This window comes from Schistocerca nitens, chromosome 4 (assembly GCF_023898315.1).
Source record: "Schistocerca nitens isolate TAMUIC-IGC-003100 chromosome 4, iqSchNite1.1, whole genome shotgun sequence".
NCBI lineage: Eukaryota > Metazoa > Arthropoda > Insecta > Orthoptera > Acrididae > Schistocerca > Schistocerca nitens.
This window is the reverse complement of record NC_064617.1, coordinates 353,255,504-353,276,716: the sequence shown is the minus strand read 5'-3', so window position 1 is coordinate 353,276,716 and position 21,213 is coordinate 353,255,504. Positions and strand designations below refer to the sequence as shown.

General features: G+C 39.4%; 1 protein-coding gene across 1 annotated transcript in view; it reads right to left on the bottom strand.

Moving 5' to 3' along the window:
• Positions 1 to 1,994: 1,994 nt before the first annotated feature.
• Positions 1,995 to 21,213, bottom strand: part of LOC126251847 (RAB11-binding protein RELCH homolog) — a 121,964-nt gene continuing 102,745 nt past the window's right edge. Inside the window, exons 18-20 of the mRNA XM_049952523.1 lie at positions 18,730 to 18,892; positions 2,242 to 2,349; positions 1,995 to 2,159 (exon numbers count right to left, since the gene is read on the bottom strand). Of these exons, the coding sequence (XP_049808480.1) occupies positions 2,006 to 2,159; positions 2,242 to 2,349; positions 18,730 to 18,892 (425 nt within the window). The 3' untranslated portion in view covers positions 1,995 to 2,005. The remainder of the gene's footprint in view (positions 2,160 to 2,241; positions 2,350 to 18,729; positions 18,893 to 21,213) is intronic.

The window sequence follows — 21,213 nt, the reverse complement described above, 5'->3', positions numbered from 1 at the left end:
CAATTTGTTTAACCAGAGCAAGCCCGCAACAACAACTTCTCTGGATTAAAAAATAATGTATATGACACACTAAATGAACCTGTCAACAGTAATTAAATAAATTGTACAGTAATGAAAATAATTATAATAAAATAACAACCAACTGACTCCTACCACTGACGAGGGAAGGAATTGTCCTTACAACACATAATTTGGTCCTGCAAATCTCCCTGGTCTCAATCTCTACTGTCCCCTGTTCCACCTTCACTTCCACACCAGTCCCAATGACCCCACTTCACTCACTCTACACCCACTCCTCTAAAGCCTCCATTCTTTATGTTCTAGTTCTCTCTCCCAGAGCATGCAACCATTTCACTATTTGCCACAAGCAACTTGCCTATGTCAGAGTGAGCTTACCTTTGGCACATTCCTATCCTGCATGCTTACTACTTCTCCATCCCAGCCATCAGCCACCCTTCCCACCAATCGCCTTCTCCCTCCTCTCCCCCCTCATACACTCCACCTGCTATAACCCAGCTGAGCTACAGCGTTGGTACAATGTAATCGGATGGGACAATGCAGACATGCAGGTGTATGTGGGTTTACATTTATTCTCTTATTTGTATTCCACCACCACTTTCCAGTATTATACTGAAACTCCAGTTACTTGTGAGAGTTGTTACCTTACATACACTAATCTGCAGCAAAATGGTTCACTTTTCAGGTTTGTGAAACAGCTATGCAATTTCACTACACCTGCACACTCCCTTTGATCAGTTCAGACAGTTGCTAAATTTAGCATTTCTCTGTGGGGGACTGGTATTAAATGTCATATATGCTTGTGTTTATTGTTAATAAAACAGTACCATACACAGTACAGCAAATCATGTTTAAAGTGGCCACTGTTGCAACGAACATACCTTCTTCCTAGTGTTACACCATATCACACTACCTGAGAAGTGACTCATTTCAAAGAATTGGCTCAAAATTAAAGCACTGAAGTAATACTGATACAGAAACAAATATCTCATTCTGTTAATTAATTCTACATCACAAACAACAATAAGTGAATTAAAAAACAAAGCACTCACATATTTATTTATAATTTTTCTACTTCTGTGAATGTTTATGAATGTAACAATACTGTATAAATCTTATAAAATACAGTGCCACTAACACTTTAAGCATTGGTGTGGCAGATATATCATGTGATTTATTTGATAATGGATGGAATAACAATACTTTAACATTTATTTTGTGTCAGGTGTCACGTCTTTTACACAAAAGCTGTTCAACAAATGAATTTTTAATAAAATATAAGTATGTTGAAGTTAGTTTGCTGATTCTATCAAAAAATTTGTCTGCACACAGCAGAGGTATATATTATTAAAACTCTCTCCAGAATCATATTCCACTCGTTTACACAGTTTGTGTGTGTCAACATTATGTACAAAATATCAGTTGATTGAAATAGAACAGAGCACCAAAACGGTTGTTCCTCAACCAATGATATAATATGACAGCAATCCAATGATCAGACAATTTCTCAGTGATCTCACACACTTCACTAATTCTGAAAACCAAACACTTAAAAATAAGTGTTACAGATGCAGAGAAGTTCACTTTGGTATTACTGGATGTACTATAATGCGACAGTACACCTTTTTCATGTCCGTACTTACTGCACAATTTACTTGTCAAAATATCTTTCAACTGTGGTATGACCTCAACACATTCTACTTTCAGTCTTAGTTTTAGGTGCTTTCTTCTTTCATAGAAGAATAAAAAATATTTCCAAATGCACTCCAAGACACACAACAAATAATTTACATCATGACACATTATAGCTCAGGATTTGGTTGTTCTTGAGAGCTATAATGAGAATTAAATCTAAGGAAGTTAGTGATATGCAAAACAGAATCAGTTACTACATTACGTTAAAGAGCAAATTTAAATTGCTCTTCTACATTTCTGGCAATATATGAGAGTATTGAAGGCACATTATAGATTTTTCACTTGACAGCTTTCACTTTTTACGAAAAATGCCTTGCAAGTTGGGTATATTAGCTGCTCGGTTGGTTGTAGGTTTATTCTGAAATATTTTTGACACACGATTTTTCATATCCTCCATGCCTTGGCCCATGTTTGCAGTTGCTACTGCCAAGCTTAAGGTACTGGACCTGCATCAAAATAAGAGCCAAATTAGTTAACAGGCAAGTGAAGTATTCATGAAACAATTATTAAGTATGATTGCATTTATACCTGTCAATGGGCCTTTGAGAATCCAGACGTGATTCTGCACCTCGTATCATTGCCATAACTGTTTCATGATGCGTATACAGGGCTGTATTAGTGATAGGTTCCAGGTACCTGTGAAGAGCAAATATTTCACAATATAACAAAAATTTAGTACTGCAAATTGTCTTGTGTTCACATCTCATACAAACTTTATATCAAAACAGAAAATAATTATAGCTGAAAACGTCATGTGCTGCATAGAAAACTCATGAAACATTTAATCCCTGTGGTAAGCAACTTCATATTGGTGGTGATCTAGGGTATCTTTGTAGTAACCTTTTAATATTAGTGTTCTCATTTAGAAACAAACCACAAACAACAGGTGAAGTGACATGAAAGAGACAGAGGATAGGGGTAAGATAGTGGGGACATGTGTAAGAGGGCAGGAGGCAAGAGGAACAGATGAGGAAGAACAGAGGGCAGGAGGCAAGAGGAACAGATGAGGAAGAACAGGGAAGAAGGGGTGGGGGGTGGGGGAGGCAATGGGCAAGGACAGGTGGAGGAGAGCAAGGAGATGCGAGAGCAGAGCAGATTGGGGAAGTAGAGGGGCGGGATGGGGAGGAAAGGGGAGTTGAGGTGGCTGAGATGGGTGGGGGGAGGTGGATGAGATGAGGGGGGGGGGTGAGAGGGGAGACATATGGGGTGAGAGGAGCGAACTGCCAGGGGGAGATGCCGGGAGGGGGGAACAGATGCCAGAGGGGAGGGGGGGGGGGTTGGCAGAGATACTGGAAAGGGGGGGACGAGATACCGGGAGAGAGGGATGAGACGCCGGGGGGGAGGGGGGGGAGGTGAGGGTTGGATGGTTTTTTGGTTGGTTGATTGATTTGGGGGAAGGGACCAAAGAGTGAGGCCATCGGTCCCATCGGATTAGGGAAGGATGGGGAAGGAAATCGGCCCTACCCTTTTCAAAGGAACCATCCTGGCATTTGCCTGAACCGATTTAGGGAAATCCCAGGAAACCTAAATCAGGATGGTCAGCCATCAGTTTGAACCGTTGTCTCCCGAATGCGAGTCCTGTATGCTGACCACTGCGTCACCTCACTCTGTAGGGTGAGGGGTAGACAAGTGGACAGGGGGGATATGGTTGGATAGTGTAACATATCGTAATATTATAATCTGATCCACCATGTTTGTGATCTTTGTCAGAGTCTGTAGAATATTCCATAGCCATTATTACATGGGTAATTCAAATGCAGTGTTGTAGTTCAACTTTCTGGTCAATTAAAATTATCAAATGAATTGTAATTCAATATATAACCCCATTTTGTTCTTGTTTCTTGATTGATAGAGAAGAGAGAGAAAGTAATTGTGTTATGCTATGACAATAATATTGTTATTAATCTGAAATTCACAGTACTTCATTATTATCAGAGATCCTTTCCTAAAGTCTTATCAGCCAGCAGCTCTTGTTCCAGCAACACCACAGAGAAGTACAATGTTTATTTATGAATTACTGCATGAGCTTCAAAGAAACTTTAATTTGTAAATTTCTTCCATGTTTGTGTGCTTACTATGCACAATCTCGTGTCTTAAGAAATGTGAGCTTATAGTTCCGTTACCTTTAGCGCGAACAGGGACTGTGATTGCTGTGTTCAGATACATGATAGCTGGTGATGCTTTGATTACAGCTCCAGGAGGTACTAGCTTCAAGCACACAACTTGATGCTGTTGGCAATGAACATCACTTTTGGGGGGGGGGGGGGGGGGGGGGCAGACATGGGGATCCGAGTGACATCCAGCATGTCCCTTATGTCCCCCGGTCCACTACTGTGACTGCCTCAGTTACTGCTGCACTGAAGTTGACCCTGCACCCATAGTCGAGTAGGAGGTCTTTCCAATGGGTGGGTGGCAGGCAACAAAAGACATTCTGGGAGGGGGCGGGTGAGGGAGGGGGGGGGGGAGGAGGTCCAGTGTGCACTATGTGTACATAGCATGGGGAATCATCCCAGATGTAGAATAGGTTCTTCTGCATGCAATGAAGAGATGTAGAGCAGAGGGTGCAGCCAGCTGCAGGCAGTGGCTCATGTCGGTATTAACGATGTGTGTTGCCTTGGGTCAAAAGAAATTCTTTTTGGTTTCAGGCAGCTATCTGAAGTGGTAAAGACTTTTAGTCTTATTTGCTAGATGAAAGCAGACTCACAATCTGTAGCACTGTGGACTGGACCGATTGTAGGCAAATGGTACAGAGTTGAATGGAGGGTCTGAATCAGAGGCTCAAATGGTTGTGCGACTGTATAGGCTGCAGATTTATTGACTTGCTCCATAGAGTGGTGGGGTATCAGGATTCTGCTTCATAGGTCAAGAGTCCATTACACACAGGAGGCCGCTATACAGGTAGTGGGGCGATGTATGGAGTGGACCGGGTCTTTTCTTACATCAGAGGGTCACAGGAAAGTGTAGAAAGAGCTTCAGTCTCAAAGGGTGCAGGTCAATCGTAGGATGATGGTAGACTTGGGAACCATACTTATTATAATAGTAATTTGTTGTAGCTGTGTTGAGAAAGAACTACAGCTCCAAGCGCCAATAGAACGCACTGAAGCTCAAATCGTTATACATACAGAAAGGTGACTAAATCTGGAGATAAGTTCAACCAAAAACAAAGGACCTAACTGTATTAAGAAAGGATAGATTAAATATAATTGGTGCCAGTGTATTTGTTGCTGTTAGAAATAGTTTATCTTATAGTGAAATTTAAGCAGATAGTTACTGTGGCTTAGGGTGGGTCGAGGTTATACTTGACAACCGGACCAAGTTAATAATTGGTTCTCTTTATTGATCCCCTGACTCAGATGATACAGTGGCTGAAAGGTTTAAAGAAAACTTGAGTATCATCTCAAATAGGTACCCCACTTACACCATTCTAGTTGGTGGTGACTTCAATCTACCTTCAATATGTTGGAAAAAATATATGTTCAAAGCCAGTGATAAGTATAAAACATCATCAGACAATGTACTATATGCCTTCTCCTAAAATAATTTTGAACAGCTGGTTCAGGAGTCCATTTGAAGTGTTAAAAAACATACTTTACTTCTTAGCAACAAATAATCCCAAGCGGCTAGGGAGCATCATCACCAATTAGTGACAACAAGGTGTACTTGGAAGGATAGACAGCATTGGTCGTATATTTTTGTTTATTATCGCAAAATCGATTTTCGGTCACTTAGTGACCATCTTCAGTGCTGGAAGTTAAAAATTTTTTCACATTACGATCAGAGTGTATAAAACAGAAAATCACAATTACATCTGCATATGAACATAACACTTGTTAGGAACATACCTGTAATATATAACTTAAATTAGTAAGCACTGGTGTCAATAAGCTTACGGCGATCACATAGACTGAGGTCGCTGTTTACATGCACTTGTTCAGCAGACCTCGGTGTGACGGGGCTTGACACGCCCTCTACGAGACATGTGTCACGTGAAGACATAGTTTTACTGGTTTTGCGAGATATTAACACTAAATAACTCTTGTGTATTTGTGAATCGTGCACTAATTCAAATTTAAAATGTACGTACAACACATAGCAGACGATGGGGGAAGGAAATATCTAAAATACATTGGCGTATTGGTTCTTTTAAAAAAAAAAACTAACTTATAAAACATAAAACAGATCGATGATAAGTTGTCAGAGTGTAGGACATATAAAAGAGCAAAAGATAATGAAAAAGAATAATAAATGAATAACATGAAATGAGGTGTAACACAGGTTTTTAAAAAAAAAAAAAAAAACATAATACCCACCATCTGGCGTGGGAAGTTAGAAGTACAACGTTCGTGATTTACGTAAAATGTTACGTTAAGACTAAGAAGTCAAATATATAAAAAATAATAACAGTACAAAACTGCCATTACTTAATAATTACAATACCGTGTACTTCTAACCTCCCACGACAAATGATGGGGCTATGTTTTACAGTAAGCAACCGTGTATATTTGATGTCATGTATTTATGGGTTCTGACCCAGTGCTTATGTGGAAGACTATAATCACTGTTATAACACTGCTAGCTTGCACAAAGGGACAAACGAGACGTACATCAGCATGTCGGTTAAATATGATAACAAAATTGTTTATCCACACCTACAAACATTTTTGTAATGAACATTGTGTTTCACGGTATTGTAATTATTAAGCAATGGCAGTTTCGTACTGTTATTATTTTTTATATATTTGACTTCTTAGTCTTAACGTAACATTTTACGTAAATCACGAACGTTGTACTTCTAACTTCCCACGCCAGATGGTGGGTATTATGTTTTTTTTTAAAACCTGTGTTACACCTCATTTCATGTTATTCATTTATTATTCTTTTTCATTATCTTTTGCTCTTTTATATGTCCTACACTCTGACAACTTATCATCGATCTGTTTTATGTTTTATAAGTTTGTTTGTTTTTTTAAAAAAAACCAATACGCCAATGTATTTTAGATATTTCCTTCCCCCGTCGTCTGCTGTGTGTTGTACGTACATTTTAAATTTGAATTACTGCACGATTCACAAATACACAAGAGTTATTTAGTGTTAATATCTCACAAAACCAGTAAAACTATGTCTTCACGTGACACATGTCACATGGAGGGCGTGTCAAGCCCCGTCACACCGAGGTCTGCTGAACAAGTGCATGTAACCAGCGACCTCAGTCTATGTGATCGCCGTAAGCTTATTGACGCCAGTGCTTACTAATTTAAGTTATATACACTCCTGGAAATGGAAAAAAGAACACATTGACACCGGTGTGTCAGACCCACCATACTTGCTCCAGACACTGCGAGAGGGCTGTACAAGCAATGATCACACGCACGGCACAGCGGACACACCAGGAACTGCGGTGTTGGCCGTCGAATGGCGCTAGCTGCGCAGCATTTGTGCACCGCCGCCGTCAGTGTCAGCCAGTTTGCCGTGGCATACGGAGCTCCATCGCAGTCTTTAACACTGGTAGCATGCCGCGACAGCGTGGACGTGAACCGTATGTGCAGTTGACGGACTTTGAGCGAGGGCGTATAGTGGGCATGCGGGAGGCCGGGTGGATGTACCGCCGAATTGCTCAACACGTGGGGCGTGAGGTCTCCACAGTACATTGAAGTTGTCGCCAGTGGTTGGCGGAAGGTGCACGTGCCCGTCGACCTGGGACCGGACCGCAGCGACGCACGGATGCACGCCAAGACCGTAGGATCCTACGCAGTGCCGTAGGGGACCGCACCGCCACTTCCCAGCAAATTAGGGACACTGTTGCTCCTGGGGTATCGGCGAGGACCATTTGCAACCGTCTCCATGAAGCTGGGCTACGGTCCCGCACACCGTTAGGCCGTCTTCCGCTCACGCCCCAACATCGTGCAGCCCGCCTCCAGTGGTGTCGCGACAGGCGTGAATGGAGGGACGAATGGAGACGTGTCGTCTTCAGCGATGAGAGTCGCTTCTGCCTTGGTGCCAATGATGGTCGTATGCGTGTTTCGCGCCGTGCAGGTGAGCGCCACAATCAGGACTGCATACGACCGAGGCACACAGGGCCAACACCCGGCATCATGGTGTGGGGAGCGATCTCCTACACTGGCCGTACACCACTGGTGATCGTCGAGGGGACACTGAATAGTGCACGGTACATCCAAACCGTCATCGAACCCATCGTTCTACCATTCCTAGACCGGCAAGGGAACTTGCTGTTCCAACAGGACAATGCACGTCCGCATGTATCCCGTGCCACCCAACGTGCTCTAGAAGGTGTAAGTCAACTACCCTGGCCAGCAAGATCTCCGGATCTGTCCCCCATTGAGCATGTTTGGGACTGGATGAAGCGTCGTCTCACGCAGTCTGCACGTCCAGCACGAACGCTGGTCCAACTGAGGCGCCAGGTGGAAATGGCATGGCAAGCCGTTCCACAGGACTACATCCAGCATCTCTACGATCGTCTCCATGGGAGAATAGCAGCCTGCATTGCTGCGAAAGGTGGATATACACTGTACTAGTGCCGACATTGTGCATGCTCTGTTGCCTGTGTCTATGTGCCTGTGGTTCTGTCAGTGTGATCATGTGATGTATCTGAACCCAGGAATGTGTCAATAAAGTTTCCCCTTCCTGGGACAATGAATTCACGGTGTTCTTATTTCAATTTCCAGGAGTGTATTACAGGTATGTTCCTAACAAGTGTTATGTTCATATGCAGATGTAATTGTGATTTTCTGTTTTATACGCTCTGATCGTAATGTGAAAAAATTTTTTAACTTCTAGCACTGAAGATGGTCACTAAGTGACCGAAAATCGATTTTGCGATAATAAACAAAAATATACGACCAATGCTGTCTATCCTTCCAAGTATACCCATTATCTGGTTGTAGTGCACAGGACACTATGGAGTCGCCAATCAAGACAAGGTGGTTGTACCAAGACTGAATATCACAACATCGAAAACTACCAAAAATAAGCACAAAATATATCTATTTAAAAAATCTGATAAAAATTTGCTTGGCACCTTCCGAAGAGACAGTCTCCATTCCTCACAAACTAACCATGTAACCGTGGAGAATATGTGGCTTAAATTCAAAAAAATAGCATCGACAGAAATTGAGAGATTTGTATCAAATAAACTGATAAGAGATGGAACTCATTGCTATGGTACTCAAAACAGCACAGGACATTGTTGCAGAAGCAATGAAAAAAGCATGCCAAATGTAAAAGAATGGAAAATCCCCAAGGTAGGCAAAGTTTTACGGAAGCTTGAAATTTAGCTTGATTTCAATTTGAGATGCTTTTAATAGTTTCCACAACAAAACTATAGCAAAATAGGGTACAAAATCCAAAGAGATACTGGTCATATTTAAAGTACACAGTGGCAAGACATAGTAAATACTTTCACTGCCCGACAGTGATGGTAATGTTAGCGATGATGTTGCACCAAGGCAGAGTTACTAAGTACAGTTCTTTGAAATACCTTCACCAAAGAAGTAAGTACACATTTCAGAATTTGAATCACAAACTGCAGCTAATAGGAGTGACTTAAAAGTAGATACCTTTGGTGTAGCGAAGCATCTCATATTACTCAATAAAGGCAAGTCTTCCGGCCCAGATTGCATATCAATTAAGTTCCTTTCAGAGTATGCTGATGTAATAGCTCTATATTTAGCAATCATCTATAACAGCTCACCCGACAAAAGATCGGTACATTAAGACTGGAAAGTTGCACAGGTCACACTAATACTCACAAAAGGAAATAGGAGTAATCCACTGAATTACAGACACATGGGCTTGTGGAAAGAGGTGCAGGTAACAGGAAAGGGGGGGGGGGGGCAGTGGAACGGGGTATGGGTGAGACAGGAGACGGGTGGGGGGACGGGGGACAAGGGTGCAAGACAGGGGAGGGGGTGGGGTTATGGCAAACAGGTGGCTGGGGAAGGAGGAAGGGGAGAAGTGTGTGGTGTGGTGTGGTGGTGGTGGTGGTGGTGGTGGTGGTGTGGTGGAGAGGAGAGGAGAGGAGAGGAGAGGAAATTATACTAAATTCATATGTGAAGTTACTACTGGTATCTGATCCTGAATAAACTTTATAGGAAGTGCCACGATTTTTGGCATTTTTTAGGAACGAAGTTAAGAAGCCAGATATGCGGGTTCCCTGTGAGTTCATAACATATGAAAACACAAAAAATTGTGCCCTGTAGTTGAAAGAGAGCATAGGTCACACCTGTGTGCAAGAGGGAAGTGGAAATGATACACAAAGCTAACCAACCAACCATTGTATTGCACCTGTTGTAGAACATATTCTGAGCTGAAATGTGATTAGATCTCTTTAAAAGAATATTTTTCTCCATGCCAAACAGCATAGACTCTGTAGACATTACTTGCATAAAACCTTCCTCGTGTTCCTCTCACATAACATCCTGAAACCAATGAAGCACAGCAGTAGGACACATGCAGTTTTCTTGACTTATTAAAACCATTTGACTGAATACCTAACTAGGTATGATCACATGTGATCTCAAACAAAATTTGTGAATGGGTTCAAGATTTCTTGGTAGGGAGGATGCAGCACATTATTTTGGAAGGACAGTCATCATCAGCAAATGCAGAAATAAATTCAAACATGCCCCCAGGGAGACGCATTGGAACTCTTTTGTTAATGTTGTATGGCCTGGCAAACATTATTAGTAGTAACCTCAGACTTCTTGCAGAGATTGAGTTATTTATCATGAACTACTGTTAGGTGAGAGACACTCACTGCACCACTCTGACTTCAAATATTGGAATACTGGATACTATCTTCGTTTCATGTGTGTTTCCTGTCACAATTCTTAGATATAATGTAACACAGTTTAGAGCCACTGGATTGGAGACATTTCTACAATTGAACAAAGTAAAATATCACAAAAGCACAGCATAATTTCATCCAGTGACAAATGGCCAAGCAGAATGTTATGCACATATTCTTAAGTGTGTTATTTGCGCATTGTCTAAAATTGCAGGATAATTACAAGTGAACTTACATATATTCCTTCAGCAATACAGGAAAGCTCCACATATTACATCAATCACCTTCTCATTCCTTGGATGCAGTATACAGACCAGAATAGATTTAGTATGTCCTATTGAAATACACCATTCCAACGATTTTAACATACGCAAGTAGTGTATTTCCTGTCAATCTGTTTAGGGGTAAATAGATTAGAGGCAGAGCTGTTACAATATTTGTATCAGACTGGTTATGAAGGCCACTGTTTCAAGAGCCTTAGTGACCGGATTTCAACACTACTCAGTACGGTGTGACATTTCATTCAGCAGTATGATGTAACACTGTTTCTTCTGGCATTTGGTGCTGCAACTTTCAGTCAGCACAACATTCTTCACTTTGGCAGAACTGTACTGGCAGCCCAATTTATCCCTTGCTATTAGCACTTAATACAGAGGGAGTTGAAAGGTTCAGTGCTTGTTGCAATGGTAAATATGCTCCAAAAGTGGCAGTCTACTGAGCTTTTGTTGCAAGTTGTTAAAAATAAATGGGAATTACAGCTCTTTTTCAAAGAGAAGGATGCTAATTCGTGATGTTTATTATGCAGTTGCCTAATTGCAGGCATCACAAATTTGCCACGGAATCCCATTGCAACACCATGCACAGAGAATCTAGTTTTAGATGGTAATGAAAAAATAAAACATTACAACAATGGACAGACAGTTTGTAAGGGATTCACTGTTTTGTACACCCTGAAGCACTTTGTGCTAAATTTGCTTTACTGAAGCATGTGATGAAATTGGAGGTACAAAAAGCAAATTTTTTGAAGTTGCATGGATTATTACACTATCAGGTTCAACAGCTTTAGATGGTGTGGAACGGAGAGTATAGAGACTATATATTACGGAAAAGTATGCTGATTAAGTTGAAGTGAATGCCTAGAATGGATTTTCGATGTTAGACTCACTATTATTGAATTTCTGAAGGGAAAGGGAAAACAGGAACAAAAATTAGAAGATCCAGAATCATTTGCAGACCTGACATTTATAGCTAATTTGACTGCACACTTGAATGTCCTCAATAAGACACTGAGAGATGAGAAGAAAATTATTTGTTTTAATGGGGAAAGTGAAAACATTTGAAAAGAAAATCACATAATCACATTGTGGAAGAAACAATTTCTGACAGAGAAAAAGATCAAGTTCTATAAGTTCTCTGGGTTTATAAAAATTTGAATTTTGAAGACCCCATTGTGAAGCTGAAATAATTCAGGAATAGTTCTCCAAACCTTTTAGTAGATTAAAAACCAAGTATCTGTTTTGAGCTATTTGCAAGACCATTCGCCATTTCAGTTGAAAGTGGTCTGAGAAAGTGCAGATGGAATTGATTGACCTGCTGCAATATCCCTTTGAAAGATAAATTATTTTATGTTACAGCTGTCCAGGAGTTATGTGCAGTTTTCCCTCAGGAAGAATTTCCACCTCTCCATAATGACACTGCAAAAATGATATCAATTTTCTGATCAAAATATATCTGTGAAAAGTTTTGTTGATTATGGAACTAAATAAGTCACAATTACATAGCACCCTGAGTGAGGCAAATCTATGAAACTTTTTGCAACTGTGTGTGCTGACAGTTTGTACCAGATATAAATTTTATTATGTCTTTAGCAAACCAAAAATAATTAAATAGTGAAAACTTGTTCTGTTTGTCATCTATGTTTTTGAGGAATGTACCCATTGCAGTGTTGTCTGGAGTAAGTCGTCATAATAAAATTTGAGTCTAGCTGTATGTGTAAGAAATATTTATTCCACTCCCAAAGGCATGCTCTAGACTATCTGTTTTTGTCTCTATATCTAAGCTTAAATGTTGTTAGAATTTTAGGAAACACTGTGGAGCACAATAATTCTAATGGAATACATTTGCAAACCTAGCTTTCTTTTTTTTTTTTTTGTACATGTATTCTCATCTTCCAACAGTCAGAAGCAATATATTATTGCTCTTTATGATGAGTTGCACAGACCTTCAGATTTCCTAATCTATGTAAATAAAAATGTAAATGTTCGCTTGTTCAAGATCATGTATCTCCAAATCTTCTTGACCAATTACTTTGAATTTTATGTTGGATTCGAATATAGATTGTTTTAGGTACCTGCAGTGTCTGACTCAGCGTGAGCGACTGCAAACAGCGTCAGAACCAGAGTGGGTGGCTGGTATCATACGTGGAAGGCACCAGGAAGCTACCAAATTACTATTTCCACGGCACACTTGACATGGCCCTCTATGTCCAAAATAATGATTCCGGAGGTAAAACATCCCCTCAATTGGATCTCCGGTAGGGGAGTACATCAAGGCTAATTGAAAGTGTAAAGATAAAGAAAAAGAAAAGGAAAGAGGAAATGCAAGGATTGGTACATGGAATGTTCACACCCTCTTACAATCTGGCAAATTGTATAAAAAAAAAAAAATAAAATAAAAAAAAAAATTACGTAAATAGCAGACTGATGATGCTGAAGTTGAAAGGACACAAGAAAGATGTAGTTCTAATACAGGTCTGCATACCAACCAGCCAACAAAGCAATGATGAGTTTGAAGAGTGCTACAGCAGAATTGAATCACTGGTGGAGAGAGAGAGAGAGAGAGAGAGAGAGAGAGAGAGAGAGAAAAGAAAAAGGCATGCACCATAGTAATGGGAGATTGGAACGTGGTGGTTGGTGAAGGGAAAGACAGATGTGATTGTAAAGTTTGGATTGGCTAACAGAAATGAAAGAGATTTGAGAATGGTCAGATTTTGTAAGGAAAACTCATTGGTAGTTGGAAACCCGGTTTTTGAACATCACAAAAGAAGATGGTACACATGGACATCGATTATAGACAATAGTAGATACCAGATCGAGTACATACTAATACAGAGTAGATTCCAGACATGCATGAGAAATGCCAAGACCTATCCAGGAGCAGATATTAACTCTGACCTCAACTTGGTTGTAGCAGATGTGCAGGTTAGATTGAAAATAATGTTGGTAGCTACAGTGAGAGAGAAATTTAACTTGGATGCTCAAAAGGAAAACGGAATAACCAAAAAGCTTGAAGAAGAGTTTCGAGACAAGTGGAAAATTAGAGAAAAGACAGAGGGCATAAATGAACAGTGGAACCAGTTCAGAGACACCCTGAAAGCAAGCAGTAAAGGTGCTGTTGATCTGGTGAAGTGCAAGTGGATAAGGAAACCACGGGTTACTGACAACATGATCTTGAAGATGGAAGAAAGGAGAAAATGGAAAAAAAAAAACGCACAAAGTGATGAAGGAAAAAGGCAATACAGAAGACTGAACAATGAGCTGAGAAGAGTATCTGATCAGACCAGGGAAAAATGGACAAGAGAAATCTGCTCAAAAATTGAGACACTGGAGAAAGAGGGCGAGTATGAAAAGATGTATCGTGTAGCCAAGGAAATGGTATTTCAGGGAAGGAAGAACAAAACAAATATGGAGATAGAAGGGAAAGCTCTTACGTCACCCACATGCTGTCTAGAATAGATGGAAAAATATATTGAAACACTCTATGAAGCGGATCAAAGACCTTCTGCTCTGCAGATTGAGAAGGAAGAATCAGTAAATGAAGATGAAAGAGGAGATTTTATCCTAGGTTCAGAGATAAATAAGGCATTGGGAGAACTTAAAAACAACAAAGCGTGTGGTGTAGATGACATTCCAGCAGAAATCTTAAAAAGTTTAAATGAAACTGGCGAAAATGTGTTGACCTCTCTTTGCAACTACATCTATGACAAATGGGAATGGCCAGAAGACTTTCTCGTAAGTATAATAGTCCCTATCCCAAAGACTGATAATCCCAAAAAGTGTGAAGACCACAGGACAATCAGCCTAATATCACAGGCAGCAAAAGTAGTTCTTCGAATTCTGAACAGGAGGCTATATAGAATGCTGGAAGACACACTTGGTGAAGAACAATATGGCTTCATAAGGGGAAAGGGAACACAAGATGTCATTTGTCTCTAGCCAATCATATTTAACATCTACCTGGAGGAAGTACTGGAAAGTTGTTTGGATGGGACAAGAGGCTGACTCAACAAAATAAAAAAATTAGAGTCCCTTCCACATTAATATTAAATAAAAAAATAGGTGGGCAGAAAGTTGAATGTATAAGATTTGTAGATGACATGGCGATCCTCACAGGAAATCAAGAGACGCTGACTCGAATGCTAAATGATCTGAATGAAGCCTGTGCAGCATATGGTATGAAAATTAATAAAAAGAAAACCAAAAGCACAGTCATAGGCCAAAAGAAAAGAAATGTGAAAATTAAGTTGGTGTCAGAAATCATAGAACAGGTAAGAGCATTCACGTATTTGGGAAGTTGGATTTATGAAAACATGGATTGCCAACAACATAACAAAGTGAGAACGGCTCTGGTGAAAGAGGCATTTCAAAAACAGAGAAGACTCCTGACTAGTTGTTTAAACAAGGAATTAAGGAAGCAACTGGTTGTTGTTGCTGTTGTTGTTGATGATGATAACAAATTTCTCTTCTTCAGAAATGCTTTCCTTGCCATTGCCAGTCTACATTTTATATCCTCTCTACTTCAACCATCATCAGTTATTTTGCTCCCCAAATAGCAAAACTCCTTTACTACTTTAAGTGTCTCATTTCCCAATCTAATTCCCTCAGCATCAACCGACTTAATTCGACTACATTCCATTATCCTCGTTTTGCTTTTGTTGATGTTCATCTTATATCCTCCTTTCAAGACACTGTCCATTCCGTTCAACTGCTCTTCCAAGTCCATTGCTGGTTAAGTGCTTAATATGGAGCATGGCCTTGTAGGGAGTAGAAATGTGAACTTTGAGAAAGCAGGATGAGAAAAGAATTGAAGCTTGTGAAATGTGGATATGGCATAGAATGGAGAATATCAGCTGGACTGATAAAGCGAGGAATCAAGAAGTACTGAGGACAGTTGGAGAAGAACGGAGGATGCTGCTGACGGTGAAGAACAGGAAACTAAACTGGATAGGCCACAATCTGAAGAGATTGCCTTCTAGTAGAGGCAATTGTAGGTTTCATTCTGGGAAGGAGAGAGAAGGGCAGAAGAAGGTTCTAGATGCTGGATGATGTCAGCAGGCCACAAAAAGGGTACCAAAGAGTGAAGAGGAACGCAGAAGACAGAGAAGCATGGAGGGCTATGCAAAAACTTTATATATAACATATATTCAAAAAATAGCTAAAAAAACACACACATGTAGAAATGGAACATTGTGTCAAAATTTCAAAGCAATCACTCAAAATCTTTCGGAGATTTGCGAATAGGAACTTCCAACTTTTCCGTATAAGTGCAAACAAAGATGTTTGCTTCTTCAAAATTTCAAACCTCCGAAAATTATCATGGATTGCATTCTATTTACAGACACTATATCTCCCAACCATTTCCTGTCCAGTTCTTTTGTGTGAGAAGACAAAATAACTTCATTGAGCTCATGTGTATACAGAGGAGTTACTTTCAGTTTATTAAATGAGTACTTATTTGCAGTTGTTAAGTGAGCTTCTATGTAAAATACATTCCTAGGAACAAAGGCTGAGAATGCAAATGTGATGCTTCAGTGACTTTTGTAATTTGGTGGGAAAGGGACTGGATCGGTAAACGCTTGCTGCATTAGTATTATTATTAACTCATATCTGTATCCCCACAGTATTAATACACTTTATGGAAAATAAACATTCTCCAGGCATGTCTGCACAATGTGTCACCAATGATTCTTAAAGTGTGCTGCAAAGGGTTGGCGTAACATTGTGGAGCACCATGTAGTTAGTTACTTCATGTGACATAGTGGAGTAGATAAGAATGGGGAATCACCTAATTTCTTTTCAGTTTGCAGACCTATCATGGAGGGAATTGCATGACCACATTCCAGTAATCTACCTTCCCTCGTGCTTCTACCCTCCCCCTCCCCCCTCCATCCTGTTACAGGCCCAGAACATAATTTATCCCTTAGTACAATTCTACTGCATTTAGATGTGATATACATATTTAACATTAAAAATCAGTTTTACAGTATTAAACACAATTTTTAATAATCTGCAATTTTCCCATCTCTTGCAGTGCAGAAACTTGTAATCCAAGAAAATGAACACGATCTTCTCCATAGGAAATTTAACATAGTTTAATTTTGTACTGGGAACGATTTTTGCTACAAGCCAGTTTTTGAGTTATTCACGTAAATCATTGGAAAATGACCCTTCCCCCACCCCCACCTACACCTACACCTACACAACAGTATATTCTTCATGCACTTCTCCCTGCCACTGAACAAAAATTTGTGACTACAAGATTTTTTCCCCTATTCTATTGTTTTTGGTCTTCACTCACTGGGCTATTCTTATGGCACATAGATAACTGTTGCTTTATAATACATCTTAATGTGGTAAAGTAGTTACTAATCCTTTTGTAGTTACTAGGGTCGAATGTCCTGTCTGTCCGGCTGGCTAAGAAGATGAACATTGTGCGTCTCACCAGTGGGCGGCTGACACAACCCTACGACCACTGAAGGCCTATCAGGCGTTCCAGTGCACACAGAAGCAGTCTTTAATGATACTCTTTATAAAATCATTATCACACTGTGCAGTCACAGTGGTTGCAGTTTCTTTTAGCCACAAAAGAGAACTTCAAAACTATTCTGTTATAAGTTTATCCTGGGGGTGGTGACAGAAAAATGGTACAAACTTTGTTTGTTTGCATGGCCATCATCAACAGGAAGCACAGAAATATTAATTTTGTAAATAAAAACTGCTTTTTCTTGCTGCAATGTATTTTATTTCTTCCAGGCACATTTTATCTTTTACTTTGAGGCATCATTCTACGTTCCACTGAAGATGCCTTAAAGTACAAGGTGAAATGTGTCTGTAAGAAATAAAATACATAGCAGCAAGAAAAGGCAATTTTTATTTATAAAACAAATATTTTTTATTTGAATTGCAAAATTCTGTAACTTAAGATTTACACTACTGATATTTTGCCTATAACCTATTAAAATCTCATTAACATCAGACAAATAGATTTCAAGATAAATAGCTTTAAAGAGAACAGTTCCTAGTGAAGACACCCAAAACTTCAACTGTCTTCTGTCCTGTGTGGCTGGGAGTGTTTCTGAGAAACTGGCCATACTTACTGCACTGTTCTGTTTTTGTAACATCTGATATGTCAGTTCATTAGGATAATTCATGCACTTTAGACTATATATGTTGTGTTATTTGTCTGTGTAGGTTAGGAAATCAAATTGTATCTACCAGATTGACTGGCGAGCAGAAAGGAATCATGAACAGGTGAAAGCTGAACACTTTCCGACATTACAAAGGACAGCAGGTAACAGTGTTGTCAGGAATGCTGAATTGCAGACAACAGCTAGTTGCCATTCTACTGTGCACATTTACTTACTCCCATAATCAGGCATACATGACTGTCCTTAACCATTAGAACTTCCTCCCTGCCGGACATAAATGAATACCCGTAGCTATCTGGAAATTCTACTTGCTGGGCTGACATGTACGCCCATGGCCATCTGGATGCTCTAACTGCACAGCATACATGAAGTCCATAGCCACAAAAGGTTTAAGCTAAGAATAATAAATAAACATCATAACTTCAAAAGCAACAGCTTTCCCCAAATAGCAGCTCTTCTGTTAATTTTACTATGCTATATTAAGCTCGAAACATTCCAAGTAGTGTATTTTGCCAATGGTTAATTATTAACTTAATACCTACCACCTGTTTTGCTATGTTAATGTATGCACTGATTAGTTCCTTATCTCTAATAATGCCATTTCATGATGGAATGTACTGAACATGATGAATTTAATGAATGAGTGAAAAGGTAACTAACAGCAGAGAAAGACCCTCTTTCCTACATTTGATGTTGTCTTTCTTAGAATTCACAAGACACAAACTCATTCAGTTCTCATGTATATAAGTACTGCTTAACAGTTTCTAATGAATACTATATAACATACCTCAATCCTGGTAATAAAGCTGTACTTATGGCCTGTTTAGACAATGGGCAAGACACTGCAGATGAAAAAGCTTCAATTAGGGCCTTAGCCAAGTCCACACGACGAGTTGCGTTTGACAGTTGCGAAGCAAAAGCTGCGGTTCCAGCTAACTGTGGCAAAATTACTGTAAATACAAAAGAAAAATATCAGTAATTTAACTGAGTTGAAACCAGTTCTATCAATGGTTAGTATAATAGGCGAGTCAATAAATGTTTGAACTATGGCAACAAACAGTCATTGCTTGACAGTTCATGTGTGAGTGTGATTTTAGCATTTCTGCATAATGTATGTTAAACATCAATTGTAATCACTTTTAAATTGAGTTCTTGTTTTTTAAAAAAACATTCCTTTAACACAGTCCTTATAACTATTCTGACTATCCAATAAAATTGGAATTAGAAGGAAGGTCAGCATTGGCCTTAATATTGATGGTTTATTGATAGCAAAATTGATTTTCAATCACATAGTGTCATCTACAGTGCTGTGGTGTACAAATTAAACCCATAGGCACTGGTATCATGTTATTATCAGTAACCAAAGCTAAGAAATGATCACAATATTGTGATCTTTTCTTAGCTTTGGTTACTTATAACAACTTGATACCAGTGCCTATGGGTTTAATTTTGTGATCATTTCTTAGCTTTGGTTACTGATAATAACTTGATACAAGTGCATATGGGTTTAATTTGTACACCACAGCACTGTAGATGATCACTATGTGATTGAAAATCGAGTTTGCAATCAATAAACCATCAATATTATGGCTATTGCTGACCTTCCTTCTAATTTCACAGCACTCCATGGAGTCGCCAATCAATAAAATTGGTCAATGATTTTATACAGAGAAATTGGAAAATTGCCTGCATTTGGACAGTAAATAAAGGAATTGAGTGTTAGACAAACTTTATTTGTGTATATTTCACTTATTCTAATACATTTATAACTTTTAACTAGTAGAATATCATAATATGGGGGGCTAGTCTGAGATTTGGTGAACGAAACTGAAAGCAACCCTGAAGTGATGATTCAGGTAATGAGCAACATCAGAACTTTATGCAGACGATGAAAAATTCAAGAGGGAGATTCTGGTGGTAAGTAAAGTATATCAGCAGCAAGACACAATCAATACTTTCAATGTACAACAGCAATGGTAATGTTATCATTGATGTTGCCACTAAAGGGGAGTTACTAGACCAGTGTTCCAATCACCAAAGAAAGTGCAGTAAATACTCTAGAATTTGAATCGAGAACATCTGCCAATATGAGTAACTTAAAACTAGATACCCTTGTGTTGTGGAGCAACTTGAGTCACTTAATACAGACAAATCTACTGGTCCAGATTCCACACCGTTCAGAGTACACTGATGAAACATTCCATTCTTAGCAACCATAAACAACCACTCACACACTGGAAGATCAATAACTAAAGGCTGGAAAGCTGCACAGGTCATGTCAGTAAACAAGAAAGGAAATAACAGTTATCTGCTGAATCATAGACCCATAAACTGACACCAATTTGTAGTAGGATTTTAGAACATGTACTGTGTTTGAACATTAGGAAATACCTCAAAGAAAATGATTTATTGACAAATAACCAGCATAGACTAGGAAATGTTCTGGCGAACCACCGCTGGCTCTTTATTCACATGAAGAAATTAATATTACTGACAGGGATTTCAAGTTGATTCCATATTTCAAGATTTCCAGAAGGCATTTGACACAGCTCCTCACAAGCAGCTTCTGATCAATTGTGTGCCTATGAAGTATTGTTCAGTTGTGCAACTGAATTTATGACACGGCTGGTGAATCAGAAGTGATGTCTAGGGGTTTCCCAATAAAGTTTTGTAGGCCCTATGCTATTCTTAATCAATATAAATTATTTAGGCAACAATCCAAGCAACCCTCTACAATTCTCTGCATATGAGGCATGCATTTAATGTCTAATACAGATATCAGAAGATTAAAATGAAATGTCTAAATCATTTTGCAAGAACTCTGTATGACGTGAAAAGTGGCAACTGACTTAACAAAATAAAGAAATGAGAGTCCCTCCCACACGAATATTAAAAGAATCCATTCAAATTCAGTTACATGACCACACAAATTAAAAAGATATTGATTCAAACTAAATACTCAGAAATACAATTATGAACAACTTAAACTGGAACATTACATAGAAACTGTTGTGGGGGAAGGTGAATCAAAGACTGTTTTATTGGCAGAACACTTAAAAGATGCAACAGATCTACCAAAGAGACTGTCTACACTATGCTTGTCCTTCCTCTTTTGCAGTAGTGCTTTGCAGCATGGGATCCTTATCGTACAGGATTGATGGAGGACATCGAAAAAGTTCAGGGAGGGCAGCTCGTTTTGTAAGGTTGCAAAATAGGGGAGAGGGTTTCATGGATATGATACACAAGTTAGGGTGGCAATACTTAAAACAAA